The sequence below is a fragment of the Heteronotia binoei genome, chromosome 15, assembly GCF_032191835.1.
Source record: "Heteronotia binoei isolate CCM8104 ecotype False Entrance Well chromosome 15, APGP_CSIRO_Hbin_v1, whole genome shotgun sequence".
Lineage (NCBI taxonomy): Eukaryota > Metazoa > Chordata > Lepidosauria > Squamata > Gekkonidae > Heteronotia > Heteronotia binoei.
In genome coordinates this window covers 56,299,755-56,319,875 of record NC_083237.1, presented here as the reverse complement: position 1 = coordinate 56,319,875, position 20,121 = coordinate 56,299,755, and the positions used below count along the sequence as shown (strand labels likewise).

Below are 20,121 nucleotides of genomic sequence, written 5' to 3'. Positions count from 1 at the left end.
AGATATTGGATTTATATCCTGCCCTCCACTCCGAAGAGTCTCAGAGCGGCTCACAATCTCCTTCACCTTCCTCCCCCACAACAGACACCCTGTGAGGTAGATGAAGATATTGGATTTATATCCCGCCCTCCACTCTGAAGAGCCTCAGAGCGGCTCACAATCTCCTTTACCTTCCTCCCCCACAACAAACACCCTGTGAGGTGGGTGGGGCTGGAGAGGGCTTTCACAGCAGCTGCCCTTTCAAGGACAACCTCTGCCAGAGCTATGGCTGACCCAAGGCCATGCTAGCAGGTGCAAGTGGAGGAGTGGGGAATCAAACCTGGTTCTCCCAGATAAGAGTCCGCACACTTAACCACTACACCAAACCGGCTCTCCAAACCGGGTAGCTGGATACAACCCACTATCTTTCAATTCAAGGTTTCCAGCATTCAGTTATATTTGCTATAAAATTAGGGCTGTAAAGTTAGGAAATCTGACAAGTTTAATACTCCACATTGTTGCCAGTTCAAATGTTCCAAGTCTGTCACTCAATGTTGAGTTCCAAATCTGACAAACTGTGCGATTAATTCATTCATCTAACTACAAAGCTGGAGTCTGGAGACAGTAAATGCCTGATGCAGGCAGTTCTGAGTCCACTCCCAAAAAGTACTTCTTTGAAGCAGGAGTTCTAAACTATTGTGCAGTCTCGAAGTTATTTATTTACTTCATTTATACCCAGCCATTCTCCCCAGTGGGGACTCAAGGTGACTTACATAATTCTCCTCCTCCATTTTATCCTCACAACATCCAGGTTAGGCTGAGAATGTGTGACTGGCCCAAGGTCACCCAGCAAATTTCCATGGCAGAGTGCGGATTTGAACTTGGTTCTCCTAGGGTGGGGAACAGTGACTCTCCAGATGTTTTTTTTGCCTACAACTCCCATCAGCCCCGGCGAGCATGGCCAATGGCTGGGGCTGATGGGAGTTGTAGATAAAAAAACATCTGGAGAGCCACTGTTCCCCACCCCTGTCAGCACTCTAACTACAATGCCATTCTTGAGCACAGAGATTGAATGGATGATGGCTAGACCACTCCAGAGATTCTTGGATGAAGCAGATAGCTTGAATCTATCAGGCTTGTTTATGGGTGTAGAGCAGCCTTGGTCATCCTGGTGCATGACCTGCACTAGGAGATGGATAGAGGGAAGGTGACCTTATTGATTCTCCTGGACTTCTCAACAGCTTTAAATACCATTGATCATGGCATACTTCTGGGTCGGGATTGGGAGGCACCATTTTGGGGTGGTTTCAGTCCTACTTTATTTAATTATTTAATTAATTATTCCTTGGATTTATATCCCGTCCTCCCCGCCAAAGCAGGCTTAGGGCGGCTCACAACAGTCAAGACTAAACAATAAAACAATGAAAAAACACTGGAGTTTCGACAATGGATAAAAACAGTTAAATAATTTAAAGCAATGCAAAACAGTTTTGGTGCTAGTATGAATTTCAATTTCAATACCTTTACCTTGAAGGTAAGTTTCAAAAGGCGGTGTTGGGGGTATGTGGATGATACTCAGCTCTATTTCATATTCTGGCAGGTTCCAGGGAGGATATATAAAACTTGTTCCAGACCCTGGAAGCAGTTTTGGGATGGAAGAGGACTGATAAACTGAAGCTTAATCTCAATAAGATGGTGCTGCTACTGGAGGGAAGGGCTGACCAGGCACTTGAGGTGTCCCCTCTTCTTGATGGACTTGCAGTCCCCCTAAAGGAGTGGATTCATAGCTTGGGAACACTCTTGGAGTCAGGTTTCCTGTTGAACGAGCAGGCGGCAGCGGTGGCCAGGACCGCTCTCCACCAGCTTTGGCTGCTAAGCCGGCTGCGGCCTTTCCTGAGTAAGAAAGATCTTGCCAATGACTAGATTAGTTTACTGCAATGTGTTTTATGTGGAGCTGCCCTTATAGAGCGTCCTGAAACTTACCACTGGTTCGGAATGCTGCATCAAGAATGCTGACTGGAGTAGGTTGTAAGGGCCATATAACTCCAATCTCGTTCCAATAACACGAGCTCTCAATTTGTTTTCAGGCCCAATTCAAAGTGGTGATATTGACCTTTGAAGCCTTATGTTGTTTGACATTGATGGGGCCAGGGGTGGAATTCTAGCAGGAGCTCCTTTGCATATTAGGCCACACACCCCTGATGTAGTCAATCCTCCAAGAGCTTACAGGGCTCTTAGTACAGGGTCCAGAGATAGAATTCTAGCAGGGGTTCCTTTGCATATTAGGCCACACACCCCTGATGTAGCCAATCCTCCAGGACCTTACGAGGCTCTTTTTTGTAAGCTCTTGGAGGACTGGCTACATCAGGGGTGTGTGGCCTAATATGCAAAGGAGCTCCTGCTAGAATTCCACCCAGTGCTGGATCAACAGCGCGTGGCGTCCCAGGCAGGTGCACCCCACCGCTGCCACTCCCCTGTCGCTGCCCCCCCCCCGCTGCAAATCCCCCCAAGTGCTGCGCCGAGGTGCTCACCTGCACTCCCTCCTTCCCTTCCTGTCCCGTCGCTTCCCCCCCGCCCCCGTGCGTGCGATCGCAGCACACTGTGGTGGACAGGGCCCAGGCACAGCATGCTGTGATCATGCCATGGCGGGTGGGAAGACTTGGGAGGGAAGGGAAGGAGGGGGCGAGTGGTGGCAGCGGGCAGAATGCCGCGGGGGGCAAGCAGGTCGCAGGTGGAGGAAGAGGCACGTGCTCCACGACTGGCAGGGGCAGAGCCAGGCTCGGGGGGGGGGGAGGTGAGGGGCAGGTGGCAGTGGTGGGCACGCGGGCGGAGGAGGAGGCAGGCACATCGCACCGGGCCCAAAGGGCCCATGCAGCGCGCTGTGACCACGAGGGGGGTAAGGCAACGGGAAGGGAAGGAGGGGGGCGGGTGGTGGCAGTGGTGGCGGTGGGTGTGCGGGGCTGTGGAGGCAAACTAGGCGCTTGCCTGGAGCACTGGGTGGAGGGGAGCCTAATTTGGCACCCCCGCCTTCCTGGCGCCCTAGGCAACTGCCTAGTTTGCCTTATGGGCAAGCCGGCCCTGATTCCACCCCTGGATGGAGCCTCGCTGCTGCCCTATCTCAGGGTTTGCTGACACCAGGCCTGAGATCTCAAGGGCCATGTTTCCACACTCTTCGATTCAGCAGTGAGCACGTTCTCTATGCGACTTGAACGAGAAATAGCTTCCCAACATCTACTCACGTGAGGTGCTTCCCTTCCTCAAGCAGCTGGTGGTACTGGCAGATCTCCTGCTCCAGACGGCCCTTAATGCCCAGAAGCGTCTGATACTCCTGGTTCTGCTGCTGGATCTCGCACTTGATGCCCACCAGCTCTTCTTCCACTGGGTCAATCTGGCTCGCTATTTTCTGCAAAAGCATGCTGTAACGATCTTCCACGTCATTCAAGTTGTTTTGCAGAGACTGGAGCTGCCGTGGAGAGACAAATTTAAAGGTGGGGGGGACAAAAATGGACCTCTTCTATGAAGTGGCCGTCCTGTTTCTGCTTTGCATCCTGCCAGGTTTGCCAGCCCCAGGCTCTCCCAGAATTACAACTGATTTCCAGACGACAGAGATCAATTCCCCTGAAGAAAACGGCTGGTTTGAAGGGGAGACTGCACGACATTGTGCCATGCTGAAGTTCCTCCCCTCACCAGGCTCCAGGCCCAACTTCTCCAGGAGTTTCCCAACCTGGAGTTGGCAGGTGGAAACCTAACAAAGTGGAACCCTAACATAATCGGTGTATGCAGCCGATGATGGGACTTGGGAAGGAAGAAGTCCAGTTTAAGTTTTCCCCCTTGACGTGGCAGGGTTTGTTTTTCTTCTGAAAAGTTTGTGGAGGAGGAACGTTCAGTCCTGCGAACCGCACCGTCAGTGTGAAGTGGCACAGCCCAGACGCACGTTTGCTGCTTCAGCAGTGTTGTTTGGCAAGAACTGGACCTTAGAATCACCGGTCACTAAAAGGAACCAGAGAGTCATCTGATGATCCAGTCCCTGGCCTCCTCAGCGCTAGGGATGCCACCCTCCAGGTGGGACCTGGGGATCCCCCGGAATTACAGCTCATCTCTGGACTACAGCAATCAGTTCCTCTGGAGAAAATATGAACATATGAACATCTGAAGCTGCCTTCTACTGAATCAGACCCTCGGTCCATCAAAGTTAGTATTGTCTTCTCAGACTGGCAGCGGCTCTCCAGGGTCTCAAGCTGAGGCTTTTCACACCTATTTGCCTGGACCCTTTTTTTTGGAGATGCCAGGGATTGAACCTGGGACCTTCTGCTTCCCAACAGATGCTCTACCACTGAGCCATCGTCCCTGGATGCTTTGGCGTATTAACACCAAGGCATTATAACTCACTGAGTTCTTCATCCTCCTCAGGCTCCACCTCCCAAATCTCCAGAAGTGTCCCAGCCTAGATCTGGCAACCTTCCCCCCCACATCCCTGTCAGTGTTCAGGAGAACCTGGCAACCCTACCTCCTCCCACGAGATTAGTGCCCAAATATATCTAAACTGCAGCTTAACCACAAAATCCAAAAGATGGTAAAACTGGAGAGAGCGACATGAAGGTTTTTATGCTTGCAGGGTAGGGTGGGGTAATAATTCTCAAAAAAAAAAAAAAAACCCACCCCAACATAAGTGGTTGTTTTTATGCTGTGGTTTTATGAGTTTATTTTAATTCTTGGTTATTAAGAAACAAAACAGGTCTCTGTAGTGGTGGCATAGAAATCTTCTAAACAAGTGATAATATCCAATGTGATACTCCATGAGGAAGCAAGACATGGGGATGGAAGGTGTTGACCTGGTCCTTTACCATTCAGTAGGAACAGACAACTTGCCACTAAGAAGACATAAAAGACTATCCTGCGGGCCCTCTGATTGGTTGAATGTCATGTCACCTGGCATCCCCTTAAGTGCCTCTAACTCTGCTCTCAAAATCTGTCTACATTACTAAAAATGTCCTGATCAACAAACTTTCCTTTGGGTCCACCCTCCAGAAGAGGCCAAGATGCTCCCAAGCAGCAGCAACAGAACCCAGAGTTTTTTTGTAGCAGGAGCTCCTTTTAGGGTTGCCAAGTCCAATTCAAGAAATATCTGGGGACTTTGGGGGTGGAGCCAGGAGACATTAGGGGTGGAGCCAAGATCAAGGCTGTGACAAGCATAATTGAACTCCAAAGGGAGTTCTGGCCATCACATTTAAAGGGATGGCACACCTTTTCAATTCCTTCCTTCCATAGGAAATAATGAAGGATAGGGGCACCTTCTTTTGGGGCTCATAGAATTGGACCCCCTGGTCCAATCTTTTTGAAACTTGGAGGGTATTTTGGGAAGAGTCATTAGATGCTATACTGAAAATTTGGTGCCTCTACCCCAAAAAACAACCCCCCCCCCAGAGCCCCAGATACTCGCAGATCAATTCTCCATGATTTTCTATGGGAATAAATCTCCCTAGGGAATAACAGAGTTCCCAGCAGACATTTCCCTCCCCTCCCCCCGCTTTCTGACAACCCTGAAGCGGGGGGAGGGCCTCCAAACCAGGGGATCCCCTGCCTCCACCTGGGGATTGGCAACCCTAGCTCCTTTGCATATTAGGCCACACCTCCATGATGTAGCCATTCCTCCAAGAGCTTACAGGGCTCTTAGTACAGGGCCTACTGTAAGCTCCAGGAGGATGGGCTACATCATGGATGTGTGGCCTAATATGCAAAGGAGCTCCTGCTACAGAAAAAGCCCTGAACCGTTTTAGCTTAGTCTGCCTCCTGTCTATCAAAAGCAGGATGTGAAGTGTCTTCAGGCATGACCTGGCTTGTCTTGTCCTTCAGCTCCTTGCCCTTCTTTTTTCTATATCACCCAGTCAGACAGGAGAACTGTAACTCAAATTTTCTTACTATGTCATGCACAAAGCACTATGCCTGGATGATGCCATTGTCCACATATATTGAGAACAGACCCCAAAATCTCCTGTATCATTGCAGAGGATAGTGGGGTGCCATGCCACAAGCAGAACATGGGAGTCCACACTTTCATTCTGCTTCCTGCAAAGTAGCATGCCCAAGATAAAAGCCATTGGAACTGGGTACCATTGGGTACCATTGAAGACTACAAAAAGGAATCTGAATATCAGATCTAAAACTGTCACATACCATGCTCAGATGGGACTGCAGCTCAATCTCCAGGTTTTGATATTCCCGCCTGAGGTCTGCAGCTTGCTTCTGGCTGCTGTCAATCTCCTGGCAGCTCGAATTCACTTGCTGGCGCACCTCTTCCATCTGGAAGATACAAGCAGAGAACCAAAATGAGGTCCTTGCACAAACTCACAGATTCTACAACAGAAGCATCCCGAAATGCTGCCAGTCTTATCGTGGCATCTGCAAAATGGTAAAGTTACATATTGAGTAACTCTGTGTGTGTGTGTTATGTAGCGTCGAGTTGCTTCTGACTTATGGCGACCAGAGCTTTCTTTGTAGCAGGAACTTCTTTGCATATTAGGCCACACCTCCCTGATGTAGCCTGTCCTCCTGGAGCTTACAGTAGGCCCTGTACTAGGAACCCTGTAAGCTTGTGGAGGATTGGCTACATTAGGGAGGTGTGGCCTAATATGCAAAGGAGTTCCTGCTACAAAAAAAGCCCTGGCGACCCTATGAATCAATGACCTCCAAAACATCCTCTCATTAACAGCCTTGCCCTATGATGAGAGCACCCAAAATGAAATCTCCGTAGTTATTATTTCCCAGTTGCCAGTGCTGGTGTTTTGAATAATGGATGATTTTCCTAAAACTTTTCTCAACTATATTAAGTACCATTTAACTTTAAAAAAAAATCTGGACAAGATGGTTTGGAATATTAGTAATTGTTTTGTATTACATAGCTGCAAGCAAGCATTACAGAGTGTGCCGATATTGCTGGGTTTGCGATGGGGGCGGAGGGAGCGATCTCGCCGCTTGTCTCCCAGCGAGGCACGCAGGTGCGGGGGAAGCATGCCACGCTTGCATGCCTGGCTGGGAGACAAGCGGCGAGATCGCTCCCTCCGCCCCCATCGCAAACCCAGCACTTCGCAGGGAGCGATCTCGCCGCTTGTCTCCCAGCCAGGCATGCAAGCACGGGGGAAGCACGCCGGCGCCTGCATGCCTGGCTGGGAGACAAGCGGCGAGATCGCTCCCTGCGAAGTGCTGGGTTTGCGGTGGGGGCGGAGGGAGCGATCTCACCGCTTGTCTCCCAGCCAGGCACCTGCGTCTAATGGTCCGGAGCGTCCAATGGACCAAAAAATACGGTATGTATCACTGTTACTATGGAACATGTGTAATATGTAATGTTAAAGTATGTTGCAGCTATGTGCTTATAAACTGAGGAGGGGTGTCAGTGTGTATGCAAAGCCTAGCAGTTTCTAGTACATGCTGGGAAAGTGAAAGTAACAGAACTGCCAGGTAGATCATCTAAGTGACAGAAGGTGGCTGGTTGCCAGATTGCATCAGCCTGGGCAATGTCAGCATGACTCAGCAGGAAGCTGATTGGTTACCTGGGTGGACCTTATGTATAAATGTACAAAGACACTTTACTGTGTGTGGGATATGTATGGTGGAGGTGCAGCGGAGCATTCTGTCGGATTGGAGAGTGGAGGTGTAAATAAATTGTATATAGTGGTTTTAACACTACTGTGTGCAAGCCTTCATTCTTTGCGTCACTAAAGACCACCCTCACTAAGCATCAACACTATCTGCTTTCATCTATAAGATGGTTTGGAGCCTGCCATTTGGCTATAGGAAGAAAGGCCGTGCAGCTTCTCCACATGCCACCAGCAAACTGCTACTACAAAATTATTTTTCTTTTATCTTGGGAATGTACCTTGGTTTGGTTTATATGTTTTCAGCTGGTGATCTCTAGCTCCCCCCTGCACTACCACAGAACTGCAGCTGAGCTTAGGTTGCCATCCTCCAGGTGGGCCCTGGAGTTCTTTCAGAACTACAACTCATCTACATAGAGGTGAGTTCCCTTACAGCAGGGGTGTCAAACATGCAGCCCAGGGGCTGGATCAGGCCCCCAGTGGGCTCCTATCAGGCTTGTGAGAAAGTCTGCTTCCTTCTCTATCTCTTGCTTCCTTTTGCATCACAAAACAGTTTGCTTTGCCAGGCTTGCTCAATCACACAGGGACTACAGAGCAAAGCCTGAATTTTCTCCATGGGCTGAGGCTCCTCCCTTGGGAAGGAAGGGGGAGAGGAACTGCTGGCTTTGCCAGGCTCTTTCAATTTCACAGCAGAGCTACTGAGCCAAGCTACATTCCCATCTATTCGCTGAGGCTCCTTCCCCTCTCCCTAGGGTTGCCAATCCCCAGGTGGGGGCAGGGGATCCCCCGGTTTGGACGCCCTCCCCCCGCTTCAGGGTCGTCAGAAAGCGGGGGGGAGGAGAGGGAAATGTCTGCTGGGAACTCTATTATTCCTTATGGAGATTTATCCCCATAGAAAATCATGGAGAATTGATCCGTGGGTATCTGGGGCTCTGGGGGGGCTGTTTTTTGGGGTAGAGGCACCAAATTTTCATTAAAGCATCTAGTGCCTCTCCCCAAAATATCTCCCAAGTTTCAAAACGACTGGACCAGGGGGTCCAATTCTATGAGCCTCAAAAGAAGGTGCCCCTATCCTTCATTATTTCCTATGGAAGGAAGGCATTGAAAAGGTGTGCCGTCCCTTTAAATGTAATGGCCAGAACTCCCTTTGGAGCTTGTCACAGCCTTGATCTTGGCTCCAACCCTAATGTCTCCTGGCTCCACCCCCAAAGTCCCCAGATATTTCTTGAATTGGACTTGGCAACCCTACCTCTCCCTCCTCATCCTCTGGGGAGGGAGTGAAAGAGCCACAGCTTCCTTTGCCCAGTTCCCAGGATTCCCCGGGAGACATACAAACAAAGCACTTTTTTGAAAAAAAGAAAGTGCCTCTGTGTCCTTTATAAAGTTTGTATCTCTACTTCCTGGCATTACATTTTATGACACACACGGCCCAGCCTGACAATGTCTCATTTATGTCAGACCTGGCCCTCATAACAAGTGGGTTTGATGACATCCCTGCCTTAGAGGAAATGGCAGCTTCAGAGGGCAGACTATAGAATCGTGTCCCTACTGTCCTCACTCCCTGCTCCAAGTTCTGCCTTCCCCAGGCTCCAAATCTCCAAGCGTTTCCCAGGCCACAGCTGGCACCCCTGTTCCCTAAAAACTTTTCCTTGCAAATAAGCAGTGATAGTTAAACACTTTAAATTTGTATGTAAACAGAACTTCTACGTGGCCACATCAGTCCAAAGCAAAAGCCTCAAACGGGGCACAAGCATTATAATACCTTTTATTACAACCCACCAACCAAAATAACACAAAACAACGTGAAACATTTTTGATTTCTTCAGCAGGCTGGATGTTTAAAAAAACAAACCAAAAAGGGTGGAGGGCAAATTCAGGCCCTTTGTGTGAAAAGAAGATGTTGCATGCATTTGAGGACTCTTGTAGACATCCAATGAAAATAAAACCGTTTTCGCACACAGCTTACCTCGCAGTTACAATCCTGTTCCCTCCGCAGCGTCTGTCGGATTTCCCACCATCTGCGCCGGAGTTACAGGAAGTGCCGCGGCTTTTGCGTAGCAAACGTAAATTGGGTTTTAGCGGTTTACGGAAAAGCTGCAGCACTTCCTGTAACTTTGGCGCAGATGGTGGGAAATCCGACCAGACGCTGCGGAGGGAACAGGATTGTGACTGCGAGGTGAGCTGTGTGCGAAAACGGTAAGTCCTGTTAATTGTGTACTCTTCCCTCCCCCCCCCCCAACACACACTATCTTCTGGCAATCAAAATGGAACCCATAGACAGAAAAGTGCTGCACTAGAAAATGGTTGTCTTTCCCTTTTATCACAGTAGGAAGACTGCCCATAGGTTCACCATCCCCACCCCCAAACAGGTTTTCACACTCTCCATGCTCTTTGGAAGATAACTCACCTTGCTTTCATACCATTCTTCAACTTCCCTGCGGTTGTCTGCAATTATCTGTTCATATTCACACCTCATCTCATCCAGTTGTTTTTTCAAATCTGGGCCAGCATTTGAATTGACCTCCACAGTGACGTCCCCACCAGACTGCGATTGTGGGCTTTGCTGTATCTGCAGGCCCAAACAAGACCAGATATGAACTATTCCTTGAGCCAGTTCAGACCTACAGGGCATATTTCACTAGCATTGAGAATTCCTAATCCTGCTGTAGCTATTCACAAAGAAAAGAGCAAGTGTTCCATAGTGTTCCATAGTGCCTTCAAGACTAACAAAAATTGAGTCACTGCTCACTTCTTCAGAAGTGGTATCTGAAGAAATGGGCAGTGACTTAAAAAAGCTTCTACCCTGCCACACATTTCGTTAGTCTTGAATGCGCTACTGGACACTTGCATTTTTCTACTTTCCTTTGTTTGCTTGTACACCCTTAGAAGCTCATTAATTCACAGATCTTGAGCAGCACAAGATACTTGTTTCTTATTTTTTTTAATGCAAGGGCTTAAAAGACTGAGACAAATCTTGAAGTTGTTAGAGGAAATTTAGGATCCTTATTGCTGAGCAAAAGAGCCAGGGTTTCCAGAGTGTAGGGTCAGTTGATCTATTAAAGGCTTAATATAGCGAGCCCTTATTTTTTTTTTCAAAGAACCTGCATTCAGGATCTTTTGTACTGCTACAGAAAGATTAACATGGTTACCCATCTCGATCTGTATTCAGGAAGAAGATATTAATGTGCAGCCTTGAGGTCTGGAAGTCCATGAATGGTTTGGGCAATCAGTATCCACATTGCGGAGTTTAGCATTTGAAATAGATAGACAGACAGACCAATGCTCCCTCTAAGCTGTGGAGTCTTGTGAGCAAAAATTAGACTTCATGAGCTACTGGCATTAAAGTTGTGAGCGAGAGATTTGGCTATCACTGCCCCAGACTATGAGCGTTTTCGCACTGACCTTACTCGGGAGCGACGTCCCTCTTCACCGCACAGCATCTGCGCGGATTTCGCACTAATTGCTCCTCAGAACCCGGAAGAGCAGCAAAGTCCCGCAGCTTTTGCGTCGCTAATGTAAACTGGTCTTTGGCCAGTTTACATTTGCGACGCAAAAGCCGCAGGACTTTGCGGCTCTTCCGGGTTCTGCGGAGCAATTAGTGCGAAATCCGCGCAGACGCTGCGCAGTGAAGAGGGACGTCGCTCCCGAGTAAGGTCAGTGCGAAAACACCCATAGTGTTCTAGTTGTGGCTCAAAGCATGTTCTACCAGCTTTAGTTAGTATTCTTAGCTGTGTCTCATCTAGGGCAGGAATGATCTTATTACAATTATCTGTGATTTGGTTAGAGTACTGTGATGTGTTGCGCTTACAGCCACCTTCAAAAACCCGTTGAAAAATTGCAGCTATGGCAATGTTTATTGCAAGCTGAATGTCCCTATCCAGTTGCTGTTGCTGCTAGGGACCTTGCTGACATGCTGTCAAGGCATATTGATGGAGGAAGATCAATTTTAGGGACTGAACTGATGCTTTGAACCATGAAGGATGTGCCCAAGCTATTCAAGCAGTTTCCTGGCTTTATTTTATTTGCAGGTAATCCACATTCACAAAAATGAGGTTGGATGACCACATTCGCTGTTGAAGAATGGCTACATTGGTTAATAAAGTTGTGGTTTAATTCACTGATTGTGTCTTCAATCCATGATTTGAAGGCAGCTATATCAGCAGCCAGCTCATTTATGGAAAGGGTTCAGAGTGCAAATTTAACCTAGAAGGAAAAGGAAAGGTCCCCTGTGCAAGCACCAGTCGTTTCTGACTCTGGGGTGACGTTGCTTTCTCAATGTTTTCACGGAAAACTTTTTATGGGGTGGTTTGCTATTGCCTTCTCCAGTCTTTTACACTCCACCCCCCCCCCCCCGCCCCAGCAAGCTGGGTGCTCATTTTACTGACCTCGGAAAGATGGAAGGCTGAGTCAACCTTGGGCCGGCTACTTGAACCAGCTTTCGCTGGGATAGAACTCAAGTCGTGAGCAGAGAGTTCAGATCACAGTACTGCAGTACTGTTGCTTTACCACCCTGTGCCACGGGGCTGCATTTAACCTAGAAAGCCCAGGACTATTTTTTATAGCAGAAACTTCTTTGCATATTAGACTACACACCTCTGAAGCAAGCAATCCTCCTGGAGCTTACAGCAGGCCCTGTACTAAGAGCCCTGGAGGCACTTGGAGGATTGGCTACTTCAGGGGTGTATGTCCTAATATGCAAAGCAGTTTCTGCTACAAAAAAAAGAAAGCCCCAAATTGCCTGAGCTCATGATATTGGAAGAACCATCCTGTATCCACTTTCTTCCAATAGAGGAAAGAAGTCCTCCTTTCTTTCTATATCTAGTGAACAAATAAATAAGTGCCATATTCTGTAATAAAGACCGAAAAAGCCCTTTGCAGAGAGAAAGTTGTATGTATTCATAGATCCTACTGAACGTATTTATTATACAAACCACAGATTTCATTTCAGGTAAGGATGTGAGAGTAGGTCCTACCTCTTCAAGGTTCTTCTTGAGATGTATTAGCTCCTCCTGAAAAGACTCATATTGCATTTCCAAGTCAGATTTATCCAATGTCAGTTTATCCAAAAGTGGACGTAATCCATGAAGATCAGCCTCCACACTTTGACGCAGGCCACATTCAGTCTCATATCTAACGCACAAGCAAAGCAGACAAACTAGTTAGTCCCAAAGCCTCTAATTGCACAATTTATGGGGGGTTTTTTTATTTGCAACAAAATTCTTTGGCTTCCGTCATTATTTTTAATCCAATTGTAATATTTATCTGCTTTTTAAAAAATCTCATGTAATAGCTTTCCTTTTCTATTTTAATGCTACAGTGATGGACTTCTAGTTTCCTTTGCATACATCAATGATCTCTATCATGGTCTCTGTGGTTGCCATGATGTCTACTTGGTTTTCACCAAAACAAGGCATAACCCTGACTTTCTTTCACTTCTTTGGAGTAGGAGATGCTTCAGAAATGCCCAGGGAGCACCCATTCAGAAGCAGCAGCTCCCATACAAGGAAGATGCTTAGCTTGGTGCCTCTTAACATTTTGTGGAACCTTCCATCTTTTTGTGATTAGGGCGTGCATCCCCATAGCAACCATTTTGTGATCAGTCCCACGCCCTTTGGTAGCTATTTTGCTGTGGTGCCCTAAAACCATTCACAGGTTCAACAAGATTGGGGACCCTTTGAGTATATTAGAGGGGGGTTTCCCCCTATTTTGGACAATTTTTCCCCTAAATTGGACATTCTGTAAAATAACTTTGCTGAACTATAACATAATAGATAGATCCAGGTGTACCTCATTCCATTGTCTGATGAAGTATGCATGCATACGAAAGCTTATATTCTGAATAAAACTTTGTTGGTCTTAAAGATGCTACTGGACTCCTACTTCGTTCTATAAAATAATAGATTTGCAAACAAAGCAGCTCCTCTCTGATCTTCATGCTTAGATATTACCTGAAGCGGAGCCCTCCCCACCACCGCTTACAAAAGCGGAAACAAAATATGCCTATTGTTTCAGTTCGTTCTTTCTCTCTCTCTCTCTCTCTCTCTCTCTCTTTCTCTTTCTTTTTCTTTCTCCTTCCTTCCTTCCTTCCTTTACGTTATATTTATATCTCACCTATTCTATGCAGACTCAAGGCGGCTAACAACATAAAAATAAACAGTAAGCAACATTAGAACAATAAAACAATCAGATAAATTGCAATGCTGTTACTTCAGGCATATAATATTTTTTTTCTCAATGCATACAGATCCTAGGCAGTTAGTACTAACGCGTGATAGATCCAGATGTGGTGGCAGCCCTCTCCCATTAGATGTCAGATGCCATCCGAAACAGTTCAGTCTTGCAGGCCCTGCGGAACTGCGATAAGTCCTGCAGAGCCCTCATGGCGTCTGGGAAGGTGTTCCAGAGTACTGGGGCTGCAACCGAGAAGGTTCTTGCTCTGGTGGAATTAAGCCTAGCCTCTTTTAGCCCAGGGACAGCCAAAAGATTTTGAGAGCTTGATCAAAGTGCTCTCTGGGGAACATGTGGGGCAAGGCGATCCCACAGATAGGTAGGTCCTAGGCCATTTAATTAACTTCAGAAGTCTTCCAGATTCTTATTTAATTATCTTCAGAATCTGAAGTCTTCCAGATCACTCCTTAGCTATTGTTGTTGAACTTTTGATCATTTTTTTTAGTTGTGGTTGTAATTGGGGGTGGGGGGGTGTCAATAGACGATCCTAGGCATCTTCAAAGCAAACATGGATGCTGGAAAGTGTAAACTGTTGTACGGGGCCAGCCTCCCGGTAGGACCTGGGGATCCCCTGGAATTACAGCTGATCTCCAGACAACAGACATTAGTTTCCTTGGAGAAAGTTGCTGCTTTAGAGGGTGGATTCTATGGCATTGTACTCCACTGAGGTCCCTGTCCTCCCAGGCTGCACTCCCAAATCTCCAGGAGTTCTACAGTACAATCCTAAAGAGAGTTACACCGGTCTAAGCCTATTCATTTTAATGGGCTTAGACTGGATTAAGTCTTTTTAGGATTGTACTGTTAGTAACTCAACCTTCCCAACCCCAATTTATCAGATTTAAATAGATTCATAGAAGATAGGTCTGTTGGTGGCTGCTAGCCATGACGACTGAGGGGAACCTCCACATTTGGAGGCACTAAACGTCTGAATCCCAGAACCAGGAGGCAGCATAAGGAGAAGGCCTTGGCCTCTGTGCCTTTCCATTGGCCCTCCAGAGGTGCCGATTGGCCACTGTCTGAGACAGAATGCTGGACTAGATGGGTCCTCCCTGGTCTGATCCAACAGAACTCTCCTTTTGTTCTTGACCCCGATTGGCAGCCAGGGTGGGAGGGGTAGACTTCCCAAACCTCCCGCTCTGGCGCGGGAGACTTCTGGGTTCGCAGCCTCATCTCCTGCTCTTCAAAACTCTGGAAGCGGGGGTGGGGGGTGGAGGAGGGGGAGAACATACCTTTAGGCTTCATGTTGTAGAGCTCCTGAGCCTTTTGCAAAATGTCTGCCCCTTTAAGGCTGGGCAGGAAGCAGGAAGGGCTTCTGGGAAGGGCCCCTCCCTTTCTTTGCTTTCGTTTTCACAGGAAGTAGAGTTGTCCGGAGGAAGATCTGGTAAGTGTGTGTGTGTGAGAGAGAGGGAGGGGGCAGGGGATTCCCTAGTTTGGAGGCCCTCCCCCCCCCTTTAGAAAGTGTGTGGGGGGGGGAGGGAAATGTCTACTAGGCACTCTATTATTCCCTATGGAGAACGATTCCCATAGGGAATAATAGGAAATTGATCCGTGGGTATTGGGGGCTCTGGGGGGGCTATTTTTTGAGGTAGAGGCACCAAATTTTTAGTATAGCATCTAGTGCCTCTCCCCAAAATACCCCCCAAGTTTCAAAACGATTGGACCAGAGGGTCCAATTCTATGAGCCCCAAAATATGGTGCCCCTATCCTTACTTATTTCCTATGGAAGAAAGGCATTTTAAAAGGTGTGCTGTCTCTTTAAATGTGATGGCAAGAACCCCCTTGGAGTTCAATTATGCTTGTCACATCCTTGTTCCTGGCTCCACCCCCAATGTCTCCTGGCTCCACCCCCAAAGCCCCCAGATTTTTCTTTAATTGGACTTGGCAACCCTAGGGAGGGGGCAGGAACCTGAGATCTCTAGTTGCATGTTTGCTGAGGTTTGACCGTTCTTCAATCCATTCGCCTTTAGTTCCCCCCTGCCGCCTTTAGTCATATGAACTTTGTGAGTAATAAGAAAGCGATAACTGAAAAGGTGATGGATTTACTTCATCTTGAAGTCCTCAATTGCCATCTTTGTGTTATCGATGTCCAACATGACCTTGTTTGTCTGGTGTGACTCATAGATCAGCTGCAAGATGGGAAAGAACACAAATTATTACGGAGAGCCCAGGATATTATGTTTTCCTCAGGGATGCAAACTGCACTAGGGCTTCCAACCCTCTGCTGGGTGTGGGGGCTCCCCTGGTTTTGGGGCCCCCAACCCACTGGCACAGAGATCCCTACCCCCAAAGAGCTCTGTTGGCACTCCATATGCCTGGCACAATGGCATCTCCTGGAAGTGACGTCATCCCTACAGGCACATCATGTGGGGAACGCTCTAGCATTTGGGTAAAATCTCTATGGAACCATAGATTTTTTTTACCCAAATGCTAGAGTGTCCCCCACGTGACATGCCTGATGCAATGATGTCACTTCTGGGTAATGTCATCGCACAAGATCTATCTCCTGCCAGCAGCCAAGTAGGACTTGGCATCCTTAACTGCAGAAATAACCTCTCAAATATCATTTTGAAATTTGAATCATGGATCAAAGGCAGACATTCTGGTGACGACAGAGGAAAAATCTAGTTTGGTTGTGTGGGCTATTACTTGGATCCAGAACCAAGTTTCCACAACAATTTCTGTTTGTGGAGACTGAGAGTGACTTTCTTGTCTCTCTGAGAACCAGAGGGATGTTCCGACTACCACAGGAGGAGAGAAGTGAGAGATTCATGCTCTGAAGATCTTTTTCCACCTGTGGAAATGCTTTGGGCCTGATCAAAAACCCAAAGATCTGTGCAAAACTCCTCAGAATGAATAGATCTGCTATGGCATAGTGGCTATGAGCCATGATTCCACGGGTCCCAGATTCAAATCCTTCCTCTGCCAATCTTACTCCACGGCCTTGCTATTTCTATAAATATTTAGAAAATATTTGTGTAGCTTTTAGGAAGGTCTGTTCAAGGCAGTTCACAACAATGCAATACAATTAAGAAAGACAAAAGCATAAGCACTATCACTAATAAATAAGTTATCGTCAAGGCTTTGTTTGTAGAAAAAGCCCAGCAGGAACTCATTTACACTTTAGGCCACACCTCCTGACATCACCATTGTTTCACATAGGGCTCTGGTAGAAAAAGCCCAGCAGGGGCTCATTTTCATATTAGGCCACACCCCCTGATGCCAAGCCAGCCAGAACTGTGTTCCTGTGCGCTCCTGCTAAAAAAAAAAAGCCCCTGGTTATCATAAAATAACCTAGCAGCATTCAAAATCCATAGAACAGGGAATCTACTCCTGTCACGCTTCAGCCTTCAATCTGTAAAATGGGCATAAAAATAGTAGCTTACTTTACAAGGCTGTTTTACAATATAAGAGACACTTGGAACACCCAGATTGATTCCTTACCGGCAGTTGCTCGATTCCCCACCATCTGCTGTGTGGATACCTTTTGATCTGTGGCTCCCTCCCATTCCCCTTGCAGTGACCGGATCTCCAGAAAACTAGATCTGGTTGCTGCGAGGGGAATGGCAGGTAGCTGCGGATCAAATCTAAAGGTGGTAGGGTTGCCAAGTCCAATTCGAGAAATATCTGGGGACTTTGGGGGTGGAGCCAGGAGACATTAGGGGTGGAGCCAAAATCAAGGCTGTGACAAGCATAATTGAACTCTAAGGGAGTTCTGGCCATCACATTTAAAGGGATGGCACACCTTTTCAATTCCTTCCTTCCATAGGAAATAATGAAGGATAGGGGCACCTTCTTTTGGGGCTCATAGAATTGGACCCCCTGGTCCAATCTTTTTGAAACTTGGGGGGTATTTTGGGGAGAAGCACTAGATGCTATACTGAAAATTTGGTGCCTCTACCCCAAAAAACAGCACCCCCAGAGCCCCAGATACCCGCGGACCAATTTTCCATGATTTTCTATGGGAATAAATCTCCATAGGGAATAATAGAGTTCCCAGAAGACATTTCCCTCCCCTCCCCCCGCTTTCTGATGACCCTGAAGCGGGGGGAGGGTCTCCAAACCGGGGGATCCCCTGCCCCCACCTGGGGATTGGCAACCCTAAAAGGTGGCCATGCAGCAACTGGTGGGGAATGATTGCTTGAGCCGACATAAGCAGGGGTGGAGCACCTGCCGGTGAGAAATCGGTCCCAAAATGCTATATAAATGGTAAATAATAGAAACTGCTAGAAAACTTCCAGGTTTTAAAATTGAGGGGGGGGGGGGAATGCTGATATGAATTCAGCATAGCATACATGCTATGGTAATATGTGTTAATAGTAATAGAACAGTAATTGTACAGTAAAAATGCAATGTATTAGGGTCCACCTTAACAATACTATATTTATTTATTTATCAGATTTATATCCCGCCCTCCCATGACAGGTTCAGGCCGGCTATATAGATCTATGATCTCCATTTTTTAAAAAAAAGTTAATAGCAGTCATTGCTAGGTTCAGACTGGATTAGGGCCAGAACATACACACAGAGATGGCACACTTTAAAATAAAATAAAAGCAGCTCCTAATTTGAATTGCCCTAAATTTCATTTGCATTCTGTGACAAAAAAAAAAGACCAATGATGCCACAAAGAGCTTGCAGTTTGCACATAAAACATGAGGACTCCCAAGAGTCCACGACCCATTATGACAAGAATTGTTATTCAGATCCTCTGCCCATTCTGGATCACAACTTCATGGGCTGTCTCAATGGGGCCGGAAAGTGACAACTGCAGATCTGTTATCTGCAGACACAACTATTGTGCCTGCAGATGAAATTTTACCCTTTGGAAGAAAGACCAGAAAAGAGGCTATTCTGTTGAAATGCTCCTTGGTAGAAGCAGGTTTTACATATATAAGTGCTGTCAAGTTACAGCCAATTTAGAGCAACCCCCAGCAAGAGGCTTTCAAGACATATGAGATGCAGAGATGGTTTGCTGTTGCCTTGTGCTGCAAACTCTTCCTTGGTGATCTCCCATCCAAGTACCAACCCTGCTTAGCTTCCAAGACAGAGCCATACCATGCTGCCTTCCCTCTGAGAACCCATTTTTAGGCATGGCGGTGGGGCCAATATTTCTAGTGTGCAGATGAGAATGAGTGATGGGCAGGTGACTGTAGTTTATGCCATGCTATCATCTCACCAACTCCATCATCTGACAAAAAAAGCCCAGCAGGAACTCATTTGCATATTAGGCCACACCCCTGACACCCAACCAGCCAGCACTGATGATCTCTATTTCTACTGCATAGCCCAATTCATAAAATGTGCTCACATCTTTGACAGAGGTACTTTGTCAGGATTATAATAAGTATGGAAAAAAGAACTCCTACCTCCTCAGTGAGCTTGTCAATCTCGCTGTAATAACAACTGTAGTCCTTTGGCGAAGTACTCTGACCATGCTTCTGGTACCACTCTCTGATTAAATTCTCATACTCATTGTTTTCTGCTTCCAAGCCTCGCACCTTATCCATATAAGAGGCCAAGCGGTCGTTGAGGTTCTGCATGGTATACTTCTCATTGCCGGAGAGCAGTCCAGCATCTTCCCCACCGAAACCGCCTCCTCCAAAGCCACCACCAAAACTACCACAACTAAATCCACCCGATACGCCGTGGCATATCCCCCCTCCAGAATTACAGCTGGATATTCCTCCGCCATAACTTCCTTGGTTGCTGCTCACAGAGGAAGTACATCTTTGAGAGGAGCCCAAAGAGGACCTTCTTCCACCACCACAAGTTCTCCCACCGCTGCTCCCATCACCACCTCCACCACCACTACTGCTAGAACAGCTTGTTCTCTGCTTGAAGCTATAGCTAGTCATGGCAACGGCTACTTGTGGATTCTCTCCAAGGCACCAGTAAAATTGGAGCAGGGAAGATGATGGGATCGCATCTCCAGTTCCCTTACTGTGGTGATCTTTATTTATACCTTTGCGTTGGGTGTTTCTCCATAGTCTGTGGGTTTACCCAGGTTCATTTAGCAACAACTTGCTAAAGGGAATTATTATTATTTTTAACAATCCCAGGCAGCCAAACTCACTGCTGTTTTGTCTGAAGCTGTCTGTGAGAGTTTGTTTGTTGGGAAGGCCAAGCATATAATTTTCACCTGGGTGGCTTTGCATTTCAATTTGATCACTTCTGTGATCTAATCCACAAACAGTTAATATCATGCAAGATTGGATGTCTCTGCTTCCACACTGCAATAAAACTGACATTGCAGCAAGGTATAATGAATACTGCTATGCTTAATAACACCAGGGAGAAGGGCAGTCACCTTTCTATTATCTAG

The 20,121-nt window shown here is 47.1% G+C and overlaps 1 protein-coding gene across 1 annotated transcript; it reads right to left on the bottom strand.

Moving 5' to 3' along the window:
- Window positions 1–1,760: 1,760 nt before the first annotated feature.
- On the bottom strand, window positions 1,761–19,654 carry LOC132583624 (keratin, type I cytoskeletal 13-like). The gene is made up of 7 exons (XM_060255243.1): window positions 19,166–19,654; window positions 15,843–15,925; window positions 12,545–12,701; window positions 9,979–10,140; window positions 6,154–6,279; window positions 3,219–3,442; window positions 1,761–1,872 (listed from the first exon to the last, which is right to left on the bottom strand). The coding sequence occupies exons 1-7, from the start codon at window positions 19,652–19,654 to the stop codon at window positions 1,761–1,763; spliced, it is 1,353 nt and encodes a 450-aa protein (XP_060111226.1).
- Window positions 19,655–20,121: the final 467 nt, after the last annotated feature.

Bases quoted from the DNA above. Each gene is read 5' to 3' on its own strand.
- LOC132583624 (XM_060255243.1), bottom strand. From the start codon at position 19,654: ATGACTAGCTATAGCTTCAAGCAGAGAACAAGCTGTTCTAGCAGTAGT. The intron at 10,141-12,544 runs GTAGGACCTACT...TTGGGCCTGCAG, and splicing joins TCAAGAAGAACCTTGAAGAG to ATACAGCAAAGCCCACAATC. The intron at 3,443-6,153 runs GTATGTGACAGT...TCTCCACGGCAG, and splicing joins TGCAGTCCCATCTGAGCATG to CTCCAGTCTCTGCAAAACAA.